The 17,417-nt window shown below is 48.3% G+C and overlaps 6 protein-coding genes across 6 annotated transcripts; 3 read left to right on the top strand and 3 right to left on the bottom strand.

Moving 5' to 3' along the window:
* Positions 1–1,984: 1,984 nt before the first annotated feature.
* Positions 1,985–4,008, top strand: HOO65_060421 (Sphingolipid C9-methyltransferase; the record flags this gene model as incomplete). The annotated part of the gene is made up of 4 exons (XM_071003769.1): positions 1,985–2,083; positions 2,392–2,914; positions 2,954–3,705; positions 3,787–4,008. 4 exons carry the CDS (start codon positions 1,985–1,987, stop codon positions 4,006–4,008), a joined length of 1,596 nt encoding a protein of 531 aa, XP_070857771.1.
* A 1,479-nt stretch (positions 4,009–5,487) lies between these two features.
* HOO65_060420 (uncharacterized protein) lies at positions 5,488–8,684 on the top strand (the record flags this gene model as incomplete). Its single annotated transcript, XM_071003655.1, has 4 exons — positions 5,488–6,618; positions 6,719–7,717; positions 7,780–8,060; positions 8,255–8,684. 4 exons carry the CDS (start codon positions 5,488–5,490, stop codon positions 8,682–8,684), a joined length of 2,841 nt encoding a protein of 946 aa, XP_070857770.1.
* Positions 8,685–9,415: 731 nt separating this feature from the next.
* On the bottom strand, positions 9,416–10,436 carry HOO65_060419 (Ribosome assembly factor mrt4; the record flags this gene model as incomplete). Its single annotated transcript, XM_071003984.1, has 3 exons — positions 9,416–9,497; positions 9,583–10,062; positions 10,246–10,436. The coding sequence occupies 3 exons, from the start codon at positions 10,434–10,436 to the stop codon at positions 9,416–9,418; spliced, it is 753 nt and encodes a 250-aa protein (XP_070857769.1).
* A 1,194-nt stretch (positions 10,437–11,630) lies between these two features.
* HOO65_060418 (U1 small nuclear ribonucleoprotein 70 kDa -like protein) lies at positions 11,631–13,225 on the bottom strand (the record flags this gene model as incomplete). Its single annotated transcript, XM_071003852.1, has 4 exons — positions 11,631–12,283; positions 12,600–12,705; positions 12,771–12,898; positions 12,973–13,225. 4 exons carry the CDS (start codon positions 13,223–13,225, stop codon positions 11,631–11,633), a joined length of 1,140 nt encoding a protein of 379 aa, XP_070857768.1.
* A 539-nt stretch (positions 13,226–13,764) lies between these two features.
* Positions 13,765–14,384, top strand: HOO65_060417 (mitochondrial 54S ribosomal mL43 domain-containing protein; the record flags this gene model as incomplete). The annotated part of the gene is made up of 3 exons (XM_071004074.1): positions 13,765–13,803; positions 13,872–13,954; positions 14,009–14,384. 3 exons carry the CDS (start codon positions 13,765–13,767, stop codon positions 14,382–14,384), a joined length of 498 nt encoding a protein of 165 aa, XP_070857767.1.
* A 384-nt stretch (positions 14,385–14,768) lies between these two features.
* Positions 14,769–15,829, bottom strand: HOO65_060416 (Triosephosphate isomerase; the record flags this gene model as incomplete). The annotated part of the gene is made up of 3 exons (XM_071003978.1): positions 14,769–15,409; positions 15,474–15,544; positions 15,792–15,829. 3 exons carry the CDS (start codon positions 15,827–15,829, stop codon positions 14,769–14,771), a joined length of 750 nt encoding a protein of 249 aa, XP_070857766.1.
* Positions 15,830–17,417: the final 1,588 nt, after the last annotated feature.

The raw sequence follows: 17,417 nt of genomic DNA, 5'->3' as shown, positions 1-17,417 counted from the left end.
ATCTCAAGGGCTTTGTATGGAAGGAACAGGCAGAGGACTGGATGGAGATGAATGTCCAGTTAGCTGGTTGTTTTCTCCCGCCAGCTAGACTTTGCTGTCTAGGTATTCAAGTAGGCAATTGCCCTAAAATAGAGAAAGCTTGCATTGTTTTACGATGTGCTTTTTCAAACTTCCCTGCTTTTCGCCTCTATCTTTCTTATCGCTGCAGAGGGAACTTCTACATATGGATGGAGCCAACTACTTGCCCTAATAGTAGTTTTTTTTTTTTTTGCTGTTGCTGTCCTGCTCTTTGCTTCCGTGGCCCCATTTCGGTCGGCTGATTATATCGGTTGATATCCGGCTCAACAGCCCGTGGTCGTAGGATTGGAATTGCGTACTTCGGTATGAATCTGGTAGCTACAGCCTCCTTCCCCGTCTCTTCATTGTTGTTTTCTCTTTTTTGGGCCGGCAAAAAGCCCGCGTTACATAAGACATACTCTATCAAGTATGATTGAACCGTCATGCTGTTAAGTTGCAAGCCGCCGTCTATTCTGGTTATAATGGAGAATCTGAACTAACAACGACTCTGAGCAGTCTTAAGATTTATCAAGGCAACATCAGAGATGAAGACAGGATAGCTGTCGGAAACCCCGTCGGACATATATTATGGCAAACAGTCCGCGAAAATGGGATTCCCTTGATGCAGCCAAGGGGGTGTCACGCAGTAAAGACAACGGTGCATCTTATCATGCAGCGATAACTGTTCTTCCCAACAGGCTTGGGCACGGCACCGCCATTCCTACCAAGCAATGCTTGACAGCTCAGTATGCAGAGGTTTAGTGGTGGGCTTCTGAGAACAAAAAGCCTTGTTCTAGTTTTCTTTTAGGGAGTAAGCTTAGCCATGGCAATCATGTGTGCATGGCTATTTCCGATGATTGTTAGCTGTAGCCTTTGTTTTGATGCCGAAGTGCAGGTTCTGCTCATGGAAATTGATTTGGGGCGGTGCTTGGGAAACGCAGCCATTGTGTGTGTTCTTGCCAAGTATGGGTAACAAAAAGGGGACCATACGATTTCAGCTTCCATCGTTGGAGCCATAGTGCGGTTTCCCGCCTTGCCTGCACCGCAGTGCTTCCTCAAACTAGTCGCCATACTTCTGTTTGCTGTACCTTCAACCGAGCTACTGATGGATGGCCTGGCCTTGGCATTATACTCTACGACCAGAAATCTGTCAAGAAGCTCCAGAAACAACAGGAAATGTCAGGGCATATCGAGGCTCTCCAGAAAGCCATGCCACGTAATATAGTGGGATGTGCTCATTCAATTTCATCTATTATTATATCGTCTCAGCAAAAGAATACATTGCGTGGTGCGTTTGATAAAGGGCTATACGGCGGGAGATAATCTCGATGCCTACTTTCGAGCCCCTGCTCCTCCTCCCATCCTCCCATCCTGACATAGTACATCACAGATGCGTGGTGGAAGAGAGAGTGCTACTATAGACCCTCGGTCCAGTCCAGAGAAGCAGCAGGACGGCAATAGGGGGTGTCGCTTGGGCATAGAGAAAAGAAGTCAAGTGCAGTGCCTTGAAAACAGTTGTCTTATACAAGACTAGTATCAGTCGAGAGAAAAGGGCTAACAGTCTAGGGGCTAATATGTTGTACGTAGTAAAGCATAGTATGTAGGCTTAGCACCCTTACCCATGTTCTGTGACTGCCTACAATAGGCGAGGCCACCATTCTGTAAACAAGCCTCTATAGTGATGGGGGGGGGCCTGTAAATATGCCCAGCATTTTTCTAGCCCTGTGCTACATCCTACCAAGGCTTGCTGTGGTAAGCTTTTGCAGGCTATTAGGAGCCAAGCCAAATACTAGTGCTTCTCTAGGATCAGAAGCCTTCAGCTATCCTCCCACAAAACCCTCGGCTTTTCCACTTCTACTTCCACCTTTCTCTCCTTCTTTTTTTCTTTTTTACCCAGAAGCAAAATCTCCTGCATAATTTGCCCGTCATGGCGTCTCAGAAATCAGATTTTGAGTTTTCTTCTACGCCTCCGTTCTCTGGCGACAAGTTCGTCAAGGCGGAGCCTTGTGGTGTCCGCACCACTAATGTGAGTTAAGAGCTTGCCACCACCCCCCCTAGCACATAATTGCCTTTGCCGAGTGGCCAGCCCATGCCCCGCGTTTACGCCTGGTGACAGCGTTTGGTGGTGATAGTGGTAACACCTGGCCTTTGTCGACTGCCAATGCCTACCATCAACACCACTACCACTAGCCCATAGTATCGCCAATGCCAATGCCAATGCCAATGCCAATGCCAATGCCACCGCACCGCACCGTCTTCTTGTCTTGTGATTGGCTCACAATGCCTGCACCCATCGTGGCCACACCCATCGATGCTAACTCTTGCGTCAACTAGTATCCCACAATCCACAACGCACCGCTGCCCGCTGATGGCCCCGGCTCCGATACCTTTAGCAACCTGGGCATGGGCGCCCTGCTCTTCCTGGTCCCGTACTATGCGTCGTGGAAGGTCGGCGGTGGCATGAAGACCACCTTATTCTTTGCCCTTTTCACCACCGTTCCAATTCTTCTTGGTTGGTGGCTAGTCATCTCTGCCATTGCCCCTCGCCGCAATGAAAAGGCTCAGATCCCCGGCCGCCCCGTCGAGTTCTACCTGACATTCAAGAACACCCCCGACCGTCTCAAGTACCGCGGCAAAAACAAGATCCCCATGGAAACCTTCCTCGAGATGTACTTTGATGGGCTCGTTGAATTCAACGGCGATGCCCTGGAGGTTCTTGAGTGGCGTCACGATTGGGCTTCCTTCCGCTTTACCTGGGGCATGCTGAAGTTTGTCTTCACTGGCCTTCTGCCTGAGGCTATCATGCACACTCGTTCTCAGGGCAAGTTTCATCCGCCTGTCTACAGACATTGGATTAGTTTATAAGATCGTGTCGCACTAACATTGTGAAATATAGACGAGGAGCAGGTCCGTGACCACTACGACCGTGGTGACGACTTCTACGGTTGGTTCCTGGGCCCGCGCATGGTGTACACTTCTGGTATCATTTCGGATCCCGATCGCGAGGAGACTCTAGAGGAGCTCCAGGACAACAAGATGGCTGTCATTTGCGAGAAAATCCAGCTCAAGGAGGGTGAATCCATGCTTGACATTGGCTGCGGCTGGGGTACTCTGGTAAACTTTGCCAGCCACAACTTCAACGCTCGTGCTACTGGCATCACCCTTGGTCGTAACCAGACTGCCTGGGGTAACTCAATTCTTCGCAAGTCGGGTGTCCCTGAGGAGCAGAGCAAGATTCTGTGCATGGACTACCGTGATATTCCTGTCCCCGAGGGCGGATTTGACAAGATCACCTGTGTCGAAATGGCTGAACACGTTGGTATCCGCCATTTCACTGGGTTCCTAACCCAATGCTATAACATGTTGGATGACGATGGTATGATGTTTATGCAGCTTGCTGGTCTTCGTAAGAGCTGGCAGTACGAGGATCTGAACTGGGGTATCTTTATGAACAAGTACATCTTTCCTGGTGCCGATGCGTCAACCCCCCTGGGTTTCTACATCAGCTCTCTGGAGGCTGCTGGTTTTGAGATCAAGAGTATTGATACCATTGGTGTGCACTACTCGGCAACTCTGTGGCGCTGGTATCGTAACTGGATGGGCAACCGTGACAAGGTTGAGGCCAAGTACGGCAAGCGTTGGTTTCGCGTAAGTTCTCTTACCCCCTTTATTTTCATCCCTTGATTCGGGATCTAGCCTGGAGTGCCTTGCCACTAACAATCTGTATAGATCTGGGAGTACTTCCTGGCCTTATCCACTATTGTCTCTCGCCAGGGTGGTGCCACTTGCTACCAGATTACGGTTGTCAAGAACCTGAACTCGTCTCACAGGGTCGAGGGCATCAACTCGCAGTGGGGTCTGTTGGGCTCTATTGCCAATACCCGTGCTAACCTCAGCAACTGGGCTTCTCGCATGAACAACATCCGTAGCTCTAAGGACGTGCTGGCATAAGAGAGCGGTAATTTTGTCTTTTTTTGAGAAAAAGAATACGTTGGGGAAGAAAAGAAGAACGGCCTGTTTTGCAGTATTCAGGGAGATAGATTCGGAGTTTGTTGTTTCGGGCAAATCTGGGTTGGGAATACATAATAAGGTCTGTCTTTGTGTTTTCTAGGCTTGAGAGAAGAGATTGGTTTCCAAAGACAACTTGGATATAGTAATGTATAAAATGCAGTACAGGACTAGTAGTAACAATACATGTGTAGTGGTGTGTAATGTTGCGATGCGTGCAGCAAACAGAATGGAAAGAAGGCCGGCCAGTGGTTTATACAAATATATATATATATGTACGCCATGGTGAATGACAGGCTATCTGACTAATGTAAACCGGGCGAACATGCTACTTGGAATGAAGTTTGAAAGCCTAGCCTCTTCTCAAAACATACTGTGTGATACACAAGTGTAGTGCAGCGTATTCTATGTAGCCAATTGCAGGTGAAAGATTCGAGGTGGGCTAGAGCGCCCTGGTGTGACCTTAAGATGGGCGTTATTGCTTGCTGCCTGAATAATGAGGCGAGGCGGTTGAAACAAGCCTGGAGGCCAGTCCAAAAGTTGGCTTTCTGTCGTTTTTGTAGCGTTGGCAGCGTCTATTCCCTTATTCCCTCCCGAGAGAGAAAAAAGCCAAGACCAACAACTGGGTTGATGCACTGTGGTTGATACGCATGCGCCCTGTCCTGTTGTTCATGGCTGGTTCCTTGCTCTTTCTTTTTTTTTTTTTTTTTTCCTTTTTTCTATTTTTATATGTTTTTTTTTTACCTTGTGGATCTGGTCGTGATGATGTTGCAAGTCACGGCTTGAATTGGACGTGTTAGAGGGACAGGATAAACGCAAGACTCTTTCAATAGTAGGTATTGGAGTTTCTAACACTTCTATGTATCATATCGGGAAAGATAAAGGAACAACCTGTACTTGCAGACTACTAAAAAAACATTGTAGCCTTGAATGCAGGCATGTCCTGGAGAGAGGGGACAAAAGACCGATTGAGAAGTGATGCCTAGCCCAGTCGTCTGAATATTTGCTTTTTTTATCTCCTTTCGCCCCTCTCGTGCCTGGCTCCGGTTTCATTGGCTACTCCATCACGAAAAGAACAAACACAAGGCTGGCTATTTTCCTTGGGCTTCAGGAAGAAGCGAGGTCTTCTCATTCCTGTTTTCTCGCTTCTAGAACGAAATAGAAGCTCGCTCGCAGTCTTAGCTTTCCTTTTCTTTCTTCCTCTTTCCCATAGTTCGTGGCATAGCCAACGTTGCTCTACCACAAAGACGGTCCAGACCTGTGATAAACAAGGCAGGAGGTGAAAAGTTCAAAATCAGAAACTTCTGTCCTCATTGAAAAAAGGGGTCGTTTGTTATCTTTCCTTTCTTAGAAGGTGCAGCAAGGCTGAGCTGAGGGAAGCAGCCAAACTGGCCAAGGCTGAAGACAACAAGACGAGTCAAGATGGATCATCAAAATTCTTCACATCAGCCACTGCTGCAGAATCAGCAAAACCAGTACCATCAACAGCAGCACGTAACAATGGCTGAACAGAGCCAGGCCCTAGGCCACTCGCAGGCCTACAACGGCCACGGCCATCTCCATCAGCAGCAGCAGCAACTGTCATCATCTATGGACATGCAGCTTCAGGCTGATGTCACGGGAAATCCTGTTTATATGTCTACCTCGGTGGCTTCAATCGCACCTAGCCTGCAACAGCCTCAGAATCAGCAGCCGCAGGAGATGGTCGCCGTTCAGTCGAGTCTTGTCCAGGACGCTATTCCTTCGGGCTTTATGGGCATGGACCCCGTCAGCTTGGGCTTAGACTTGAACGAAAGCCTAAAATTGAAGGGGGGCCCGGCGACTACATCCAGCTCGGCGACCTCTGTTTCACCTCCTACTTCGGCGACCATAAATAATGTGGAGATAGTGCCCATGCAGGCACAACAACTGCATTTTAATCTGCAAAATAACCAACATCAATTACATCAAATGCGTCGAGCCCAACAGATACACCAATTGCACCACGCCCCGCACAACGGCGCCCCTGGCGTCATATATTCTAAATATCCTAATTCCAGTTCCAGTATCAATTCGAATCCTGCGAATACCGGCCACTCCCGCTACAGCTCCAACTCTAACCCCATTTCTAGCGATAATATATCGTCTCAACCTTATATGCACACGCACATGCAGCCAGACATAGGAATGGGGGCCGCTGGCGGCAGCACAGGGTCTAGCAATGCCGCTCTTCAGGGGATCGGTGACCATTTTTATCCTACTTCGGGAATCTTAGATCCTCAATCCCAATCCCAAGTGCAGCCTCAAGCCCAGTCCCAGTCTGACAACACAGGCTTCGCCTATCAGCATATAGCTGCCCCCAATGCCCACCACCACCACCATCAGCAACCACCATCACTATTACAGTCTCACGAAATCATGCTACCCTCTGTCAACATGACTTCCCAAGCTGAAGCCGCTGGATCAGCCCCTTCTGAAACCTCGACGTCTGAAACCAAATCTTCTGCCGATGTCAATCCTAAGAACAGTAATGGCGGCGCTCCCCAGGCTATTTCTGCCGCCTGTCTCGCTTGTGTAATAACCTCCATGTCTAGCTTCATTCTTTTATTACACTTCCCCAGAAATACAAGGTACTAATAGTAAGCGTCAAATGTAGCGTGCCAAACACCTCAAGTGCAATGGTCAAATGCCATGTCGTCGATGCACTGCCAACGAATCTGAATGTGTCTACATTGCATCTCGTCGTGGCTATAAAGGACCAAAGGCGAAGCCTTCAGCCAACAATCCTAACAAGCGTCGTGCCGAATCCGAGCTTGAAGAATCGCCTTCATTGAGTACTACGGCTATAACCACCACTACTGCCGACGCTTCTAGCTGTCCTATGCTTATGGGCCACACCCCTGGGGTTTCAGGGACAAATACAGCTAAACATGTAGCTAGCTCATCAGCGTCTGCAAGCAATTCCGATCCTCCTGGCTCTGGTACCGGCCATAGTTCTCCATTCTCATCATCAGTTGCTCCCTTGGCAGAAAACTCGCAACTGGTGCGCACTTATGATACCTCCCACCTGCTTCTTTCTCCTACTTCTGCTGCTGCTGCCGCCGCTGCCATGGTTTCGACCCAGACTCCACTTAGTCTCATTTCCGATAGATGCTTAGATTCCTTCTACCATCATTTCTTTGCTGCGCACCCCTTTGTGCTACCAAAAACCCATTTACTGCGTATCGCCAAAGACGGCCAGATCAACCATCTGCTAGCAGCCATTCGCTACATTGGCTCGCTGTTCATCAATGTTGGCACAGCTGGTGCTATATTTTATGATGAAGCTTTTGAGATGTGTTATAGCTCGGCCACACCAAAAGATGGCTTTCTCGTTCAAGCCATGGTATTGCTTATTCTTGGCCTTGATGGAAACTGCCAGCGCCAACAGTCTAGAAAGATGCTGCTTGATGTTGAGAAGATTGCTCTTGATATCAATCTCCATACGCGACCGTTTGCTACCATGTATGGCCGAGGGATTCCTGTGCTGGAGGAAAGCTGGCGTCGCACTTGGTGGGATCTCTATGTTATTGATGGTATGTTTGCCGGTGTGCATAGGGAAACAAACTTTGCTCTGTATGACGTTCCTGCCGACGTCGCCCTGCCCTGCGAAGAAGATAAGTATATCAATGAGGTAAGCTTTCACAGGCTCGAATATGATGTTCAATGCCGGATGTTAATGCTCATGACCTTTAGACCATTCCAACACCCATGTATCTGCAAGATCTTGAAGATGCAGACTTCTCTGGAGAGGACCGCGAATTCTCATCCTTTGCGTATCGGATTGCGTCCGGCCGTATTCTAGGGAAAATGATGAGGACCCCAGAGTTCTTTGGCCCCGATGACGAGAACATTGATCGAATCGAGACTCTTCTCACGAACTGGAGACTCCACCTTCCCCCTAGCAAACAAAGCTCTTTGAACAAAGATCTCGAGCTTGATGAAATGATGTTCCAAGCTACGATGATGAACAGAACGTACGTGATAGTTACTCCATTCGCTGGCTCCTGATCCAAACTAACCGTTTGTAATGTCCTAGGATTTCTATAATGTTGCATCAGCCGTTCTCCCAGCTTGACTCCTCGGTTACTCGTAATGTCAATTCATGTGCAGCCCATCAGCCGATTGTATCCGGGGATGACTTCAATTCCCATACTCGACACACTATCAGCTCGGCAAATGATATTAGCAAGATGATCACCCACCGAGTTTCACTTCTCTCACATAGTCACTTTTTTATCTGCGTCATCACACACTCCTCTATTATTCACCTAAGCAAGTGGGCTCTCTACTTTGTGCCTTACAACGATGATGACTTGCGTCAACAAATCCGTCTGCACATTGGCGCTTTGAATAAGCTTTCAAGCGTATGGAAGGCAGCTAGCACTGCCTGCGGCCAAGTGCGTGGCGTTGCACAAGAGATTTACCGCGGGAAGAAGGCTCAGGCCGAAATGCCAGGCTTCTGGGAGGGTTTAACAGCAGATCAGGTCATTACCAGCATGGCCAACGACGAGTCAATGATGTCAGAGATTGACGCATTGACTTCTGCTCCAGTTATTGTTGATTCGACTTTTGCAAGTGTGAATTCCAGCGGGCAGTAGTGGTCTCTAGCAATGCAGGTCATGTTAGTCCGCTAGCCCTCGATCAATTTACACCGCTATATACTAGCTCCTAATATTGGGCAACTTTGTTTTCGACTTTCCGCGTCAAGATATGTACATTTTATCACCCAATCTCCTCTACATACAGACTACTCTCCTCATTAAGCTTTTATTTTGCAAATTTGCAGCAGCAGTTCACACATTATTACGTTACGCAACTAGCGCCACATGTTTCATTCTTAGTCTCTATCGTGAGGACAACAACTTTTGCAGATGCAAAAGTAACAAGTATTGTTTGTTGATAACTGAATATGAACAGAAAATCAAAGTAAAGGAGCCAGGAAGAAAATTTGAGGAAAAAGCGACAACATGTAAAGAAGAAACAGAAGCAGCGGGATGGGGTAACGCCAAAGAACGCCAGCCAAAACGAAACATGATGCAGCCCCTTAGTCCCTTTTGACGCAAGGCTTTTTTGCCCCTCTCTCTATGCTGTTGTATGTGCCGTTGTATGCCATCTTCAGCAGAGAGATACACAAAGGCTCGTTGAACATAGCCAGCACAGGAGGAGGAGGAGGAGGAGAAGATCCTGATGACGTAGCGACAAGGCCTTTATGGATAACCTTTTTAGTCGTGACATCAATGGGAGATAGGAACACGTGAAAGTGAGACCGCTATGTAAATGGGGATATCAAAGTTGGTCATTTTTAAAGAGGCTCTGCTTTCTCATGGCTTTAATCAGACTCCGAAGAAGCGGCCTCGCCAGCGGTCAAAGGCTCGACCTCGGTGACTTTGCTAGTAGCAGCGCTCCAGTAGCTAGTTTGACAGAAGGGCATTAGTTATACGACAGGCACATATGGGAAAGGATATTAGCGAGAATAGAGAAAGGGTGATAACTCACGCAATAACTCGAATGCGGAATTGACTGATCGGTGCCGAGAACATCTTGAGCAGTCTGGTCTGGCGTGAGTCAAGGACCTGGCCCTCCTTGCAGACAACATAGTCTTCAGTTGAGCCGTCCTCCTCACCAAGCACAATCTTGCCACGAACCATGCGAGTGGGTACACCTAGTTTGCGCAGCTCAGGCTCTAGCGTATGCTCAAGAATAACGTCGTGCTCGGCGGGCACTTCACCGGCAGTCGAGTACACCACACCCGCAGGGATAACAAAGGTGCGCGAGGCCACAGTGCCAGCACGTGCAAAGTCGGCTTCGCTGATTGATGACAGGTAGCTAGTGACGTCGGCTGCCGGGCGGTTGGTGAAGAGCAAGCCGACCTGGCCATGGATGTGTGGGGTCAGAAGCTCTAGGCCGGGCGCCTGAGCTTCCTCGGGGGTCAGGCCGAGGGCTTTGGCCATGAGTTTAGACTTGCCGAAGAAGATTCTGCCGAGGGAGACAAGGAGATAGTTAGTGGTGGTTGAACGGAGGATGGGAGTGTAAGTAGGAAGAGCAAGGAGGCAAGCCTGTCAATATTTACGCCCTGCGGTCCTCGCCAGCTAGAATAGGTAGAGCCGCAAGGCATAGTTGGCGCATTCAGTAGAGCAAAAGGAAAGAGAAAACACTCACGCGCTGTCGCTCAGCTCTTGGCGCACTGTCTTCAGATAGTTGTTCCGGGAGTTGTCGATGCTGAAGACAAAGCAGTTCTGATACTCGCCAACAGCCTCGCGCACATTGGCAAACAGCTTGTCCTTGTGCTCGCGACCCTTCTTATCGACCTGGGTCAGAGAGATAGACTTGTTACGCCGGGATTTGGGCATTGTGATGTGTGGGTGGTTGTGGTCTTAAACAGATGGAGGCTCTTGTCGAGAGGCAAAGAGAGGATTTTGTGAGATAGAGACCTGGCTAATCAGAGAAAGAGAAGTAAAAAGAGTAAATAGATCTTTAACTACCAAAGAATCGAGATTAAATACAAACAACAAGAAAAGCAAGTGATGCAATGACAAAACTAGCACAAGAGTTAAATCTATTTTTTTTTTTGCTTCCTATATAAAGTAAAAAAACCTTGATAATTGGTTATTTTTTTTTTTTCCCTTCACCGAATGGCAGAAAAATTTCGAGGGGCGTTTTTAGCGGGGAGGTAATCGCTAAGCGTATCTTATCGATAAAACTCAACTAGGAAAAAAAAGAAAACGCTCTTCACCGCTTTGGGGCCCTGCTTCACGGTGAGCTCACAGGGGCTTAACCAAGTGTAGTAACTTCTAGTACACTCACCGAGAGCTCACCGATTGAAAGTACAAAACTGCGCGAGCTGACTACAGCTTCTCACGTTATTCCTCACTTCGTGTCTTACCGTCTTCTCGCAATCACACACGTGTGCTGAATAATCTTGTTAAGGTCGTTTGCTAGAGCGGACTGGGCATGGCTTCAAGGCCCTACCGCTGTATGAGAGAAAGACAAAGAAAAATAACAAAGGGAAGAAAACAATAAACGGCAAAAAGGGAAGAAAGAGAACGCAACGAGAATAATACCTCTAAACAAGGACAATGCTTCTCCAAAGCACACAGAAGGCCGATTAGGCTCCATCTTGGATGCCAAATGCCAAACAAGCACAGACAAGCAATAACTGCAGAGCCGTAAAGAAATAATAGATGAGCCAGGAAGGAGAAAAAAAAAGAAATATACTCAACCATTTCCCACCATGAAATACCTACCCAATCAGCCCACGCGTAGAAATACAGCCACCTGACGAATCCACACACCATTACCTCCAAACGAGACGTGGAACAAGAGGACAAGGAGAAAGAGAAGAGGAGGGAGGGAAAGAAAAGACAAGAGGAAAAGGAAAAAGCGCACTGCAACAGACACAAAGCTGGGTCGTGTTGGGAAGAGCCGGACGAGCAAAGTGCAGTTTGACCTTGATCTCAACCTCGCATGCAATGCGACACACTCACAAGTACCATGAAACCCTAGAACAGAATATAGACAACGCTGGGAGATGAACAAAAAAGCCATCAGTACCGGCGGATCTTTCTGGGCTCATCGTAACCGTGGCCCTCGTCGTAGCGTCGTTTACGGTCGTCGTCCCGTGGGCGGTCATAGTCACGATCGCCACGGTCACCACGATCGCCACGGTCGCCACGGTCGCCACGGTCGCCGCGGTCACCACGATCGCCACGATCACCACGGTCACCTCGGTCTCTATCCCGCTCTCGATCGCGCTGCCGCACAGGCTCAGCATTGCTTCCTGAGCGTCTGGGATCCTCGCGTCTGCCACCACCGTATCTATCATCTGAGAAGCGGCCTGGGCCACGTGGCTCGTAACCCCGATCGCGATCGCGACTGCCGCCAAAACCACTACGGTCTCCGCTAGGGCCTGTGGGGGGGCCGCCACGATCGCCACCGCGGAAGCCTCCACGCATGCCTCCTCGGAATCCACCGTTTCTGCCACGACCTGAGTCAAAGCCGCCTCGGAAACCGCCGCCTGAAGGGCCGCGGAAGCCACCAGGGCCGGTTGGCCGAGCGGCTGCGGCACGGGTGTAGTTTCGGCCACCCATGCCACCGCCAAGTCTACGAGGTCTCCACCCTTTGACAGTTCTGCCTCTCTCAACATCCACCTTGATTGTGCGACCCTTGAGTCTAATACCATCACAGGCGTCTAGAGCAGCTAAAGCCGGTATGCGCGAAAGGCGCTAGAGTTAGTCACGAGTTTCATCTTACCAAAAAAAAACACGGCTTTGCAAAGATTGGAGTGGAGGGGAATAAAGGGAAGGCTAGCAGCAGTTATAGACATCAATGTACAACGGAGAGCTCGAAGTCGGTTCAGTCAGGTATGAATGTGACCTGTGAGCGGACAAGGCGGTTGAGAATTGAGCTGAGTTCGGTCAAGCACAAGATCGAAATAGAAGCATCCTGCATAAGCACACATGGGGGAGGAAAAAGCGAGGTCATCATCGCCATCATCATTAGGGGACTATAGTTACCTCTCATATCGCGTTCACGTTCGAATACGATAAAGGCATAGCCGCGATGCGGCTTCTTCTTCTTTCCGGGTTTTTCTTCGGAATGCGTATCTTTGATGAGGCGGATCTAGAAGAGCACTAGTTAGTATCTACATATTGATCCTGATCAGCTACAGGATGTGGCATGCACACTCTTTCAATGGGGCCATGACGCCCAAATTCGTGTTCGAGATCTTGTTCGGTAGTATCGTAGCTAAGCCGCGCGGCGATCAGCGTTTTGAAGGCATCGCCGCGGATATTAGGATCCTCTGCAGGATTGTCTAGTAATGAGCAGTGTTAGTCAGTCTCAGAACATCATGATGTAGCCAGGACGGGAGCGACGAGAACAACATACAAGCTGCGGATTTCAATGCCTCAACAGCAGCTTCGCGCTCTATTTTCAAGCGGTCTTTGCGCTCCAGCCAGCTCTCAGTTGGCGTATACTCGTCGGTATCTTTGTACTGCTGTAATGCAGGTAGAAACTGCGCCAGGCCATCAATTGGCATAGTCTTGCGATCGCCTGCAGCATGGTCAACGGGCTTGAGATAGCGCACGGGTGGACGTGGTGCAAAGAGCATCAACAGGTTGGGCGGGAGTTTGTCCGTCATGGCTGCGACTTTCGCGGGCGTTTCCCGGATTGGAAGAGAAGAAAATACGCGACGTCGTGAAGAGAATCGAAGATTGAGCTCAAGGATCTGGTGATGGCAAATATCCGTCTAAGACGCGACTTTATAATAGAGAGGCAATAGTGGCAAGATCCGGGATGCAACTTTATTGGCTAGAGTTTTTCTGGACACTAGCAGCAATAAAGGTAGGCAGTAGAGATTCACGTCACGATAATTATGCCAAAGTCAATGCAGATGCAAGCAAACAGAGCCTTGCCGTGCCTGAAACTTTCAGCAGACCATTTTTTTCTAGGAATGCGCGGAATCCAAATCCCACAGCCTTGTCGCATGCAGTCTTGGCAATCATATCAAAAATACCAAACCCTAACCTGACTTTTTATGCAATATTTAAACGAAATTCAGCCGACCAATGGCGTAGTAGCGAAGCACGGTGTAGGCAAAAATCATGATGGACCACCACGGCTTGGTGAAGAAAGCGGCCTGGGACGAGTGGAATCAGCACACCACAATCACTTCTAATAATGACGATAAGAGCGCTTACAGCTGTCTCTACGGGCCAGGTAAGTTCCTACACAACTTCAATGATTCAACAACTAGTCCACCGAAAACTAAAAATCAATTCCTATAGAACGGCGTCGGCGCCTTCGTGCTACAATGCAAGAAGCTCAGCTTCCACTACTGTGACTGGGCTGGCAGTTCAGTCGGCATGAAGTACGTCCTTTCCTGACACTTGATGTTATTTCTTTTCTCTCCGATCTTGTGTAGGACGTTGAGACTGCCAACCCCCCAGCGTCGTTTAGCACCATACCCAGCTCTTCAGGCTAACACTCTAATTACCATCTACTTCAGCGGCTTCATCAAGTCCCAACTCACCAAGTTTGCCGCCAGCAATCCCGAAATTGAGATCGAAGTATCTCCGCGCCCGGGCAAGCACCCCGTGATCATCGGACAATACATAACCGGCAAGGAGCGGGCAATTTGCGTGCGCAACCTGCAACCCGATCAGGTGCTCAAGAAGGCCATGGTGCTTCGCAATGCCACCGGCGAGAAGAACAAACGGACCAACAAACCCGTCACCAGTATCACTGAGAGTGTCAGAGGTGTGTGGAGTCCCTACCACGGTACTGGGACGCCTGTATAAAGCGATGTGGAGCGGGCTTTGGAGTAAAAGACTTGCTGGAAAGCAACGAAATAAAGGATATCATAGTGCAAGAGGAAAAACTGTACAATACATAAACATACATAACGCTAGTCTTGGACCAAAATTACTCTAGAACACATGATTACCAACAAGTAGCATGTATGACACAGAAGCAGGCTGAAATACAAACAGCTAAACACACGGTTAATAGGCCAGACAACAAAACAACTCAACATAGCACCAATCAACTTCTGCAAGCGTGGTGTGATTTTACATTATTTATCAGCATTATACAGCCCATAGCTTAAGGCAGTGGTAGTCAAAATCTGCTCTAGGCAAGTACTATGGGTTTTTTTTTACTTTTTTTCCAGTTCAAGTAGACATTTACAGGTTAGAGTTGATGATGTCAACGAAAGCCGGCTTCAGAGAAGCGCCACCAACCAAGAAGCCGTCAATGTCGGCCTCCTTGGACAGATCCTTGCAGTTCTTCTCCGAGACGGAGCCACCGTATAGGATGCGAGTCTCCTCAGCGACCTTGGCGCTGACAGATTCCTTGAGCCAAGCGCGGATGGCAACGTGGACGTCCTGGGCTTGCTGGGTGGTGGCGACCTTGCCGGTACCAATGGCCCAGATAGGCTCGTAGGCAACGACAACCTTAGCCCAGTCGGCCTCAGTGATGGCAGCCTTAAGGGCCTCCAGCTGCTTAGAGACGACAGCAATGGTAGTGCCAGCCTCACGCTCTTCCAGAGACTCGCCGCAGCACCAGATAACGGAGATGCCGCCGTCAATAGCAGCCTTGGTCTTGTTGGCAATAAGCTCGTCGGTCTCGCCCAGGATGGTCCGGCGCTCGGAGTGGCCCAGAATAGTCCAGTTTACGTTAGAGTCCTTCAGCTGGCTAACGCTGATCTCGCCGGTGTAGGCACCGTTGGGCTTGTTGTAGACGTTCTGGGCAGCAACCTCGATCTCGGGGCGCAGGAAGTGACGGACGCCCTGTAGGAACAGAGTAGGGGGGGCAATGACGACCTCTAGTGGCGAGCATATATCAGTATGGGCCTGCGTGCAGGGGAGGGCGTAAGGATTTAAACGTACCGGTGTTGGGGTCGATGGTAGCCTTGTTGAGGTTCTCGACAATCTCATTGATAGACGACTTAGTGCCGTTCCTAAGAATATGTTAGTTATTGAGGCTCTTCTCATTGCAGAGTAAATTGCTACGAAAATGTTTGATGCTCTCGTTGTTATCTTATTCTTTTTGGCTAGTATTAGTCATGAAGAAGTCTCAAACAGGTGAGGCCCGAAATAAACTGCGATTTAGCTTTCCGGTTCGGAGGGGCGAAAGCATCTATTCAAGTGAGGGGGCTTTTGCACACGTCAAAAGACAAAAGCAGAAACAAATCACAACAAACTTACATCTTGAAGTTGCCACCGACGAAGAACTTGCGAGCCATTTTGACTAATATATTTGACTAGGGTTAAAAAGATAGAGAGGAAAAAAAGGTAAGAAAGAGGTTGCTTTGTGTGCTGTAGAAAATAAATAAGAAGAAAGGAAAGGAAGGCGAACAAGGTGGACAAGAGAATCTTGGACCATTATAAACAGGAAAGAAGGCTAAACGGGAAAAAAAAGGTAGGAGCCCACAGCGTCCTCAACAAGGCCGCAGTCGCCTGTCCAGTAATTGCTACAAGCCGGCCCATAAAGTCACAAAGAGCACACTAGGCCGTAGCGGGGTAATCCATATTATGCTCCCCTCCTAAAACACCACAGCGTTTCCCATATTTGCCTTTTTTGCCTTATGGCCTCAGCAAAAAGCCCCGTGATTGGGTCACCTCCATTTCAGAAGCCATATCTGTAACCTTGTTGGCCATGGCCAGTACAAGAGCAAGAGGGCCTTAAACATCTCATGGTGCTAGGTCGGAGCAAGCGGGGAATGGGCTGTCTTTCCTACATGCTCCGTCTTTCTGAGGCAGTTGCAAACAGCGCCTACACCTGCCACAAGCTTTCACCGCATCCTTCCCTTCTATTTCCTTTCTGTTATTTTTTTTATTAATTGGCTCTTGCTAATGCTGCTGCTCTAGTTATGCATAGTACGGGTCTAGCCAAGGAGCCAAGGATACAGCAGCAAATCCATTGTAAATAGAGGCTGCGGGCACTAATTCTATCCCATAAGACACTAAAGCTAAGCTGTAACTAAGCTACAGCTCATCCTAAGTTGGTTATCCGATGCGCCTTTTTTTTTCGTAGCATCAGACAGATCAGAGAAGAGCTTTGACTTTGTTGTATTCGGGCCTCACATTAAAACGGGCAAAAGCTTATAGAAGAGAGAGAGAAAAGGGATGAATTGGCTGCCATATCCAGGCGGAGCTCAAAAAAAGAGTGTCTTCAAGAGTAAACAGAAAGATAAAATCAATAGAAATTGGTGAAAACTTGGTGAAAATCAAAGATATATAATATATCTATACATTTGGTTGCTGAAAAGCAGGGAAAATCACAAGCCAGAAAAGGCGGTCGAATATAAAACAGCAAAGAAAAACAAATAGGAAAAGAAAAGAACATGGGAAAAGTAAAACAAAAACTAGAACATCGAACCAGAAATCCAAGAAACAAAGTAAAACAAAACTAAGCTAAACAATGCGTCATGGTATCATGCCATACAATGCATCATCTATCATCACGCAAAAAAGGTGGCGTCATTCCACCCTTCCTGTATCACCCACTCTAACCTTTTCGCTCCGTTTTTTCCCCTCCTATTCTAACATCCACCTCTTTTTTCATGCAAACATCCTATCTCATAAAGTCATCATTCAAAAACGAGAAGCCAAAAAAGTCGTAAGTCGTATCGTAGTCGTATCGAGCAAAAGCAGGAGTAGAATCAAAAAATCAAAAAAAAAACGAAAACAAAAGTAGTAGAACAAAACTTTCAATAGCAAAGGGCCATAAAAATTTGGCTAAGGTGATTTTTTCTCCGGCAAACGGAACAAGCCAAGTCCCAGTTCGTTTATCCCTCGTCGTCGATGTGATCCAAGGCTAACTATGCGATT

This window comes from Ceratocystis lukuohia, assembly GCF_044167205.1.
Source record: "Ceratocystis lukuohia strain C4212 chromosome Unknown Supercontig6_pilon, whole genome shotgun sequence".
Taxonomy (NCBI): Eukaryota; Fungi; Ascomycota; class Sordariomycetes; order Microascales; family Ceratocystidaceae; genus Ceratocystis; species Ceratocystis lukuohia.
Note: the sequence above shows the minus strand (reverse complement) of the source record. Positions and strands in the feature narration are given on the sequence as shown.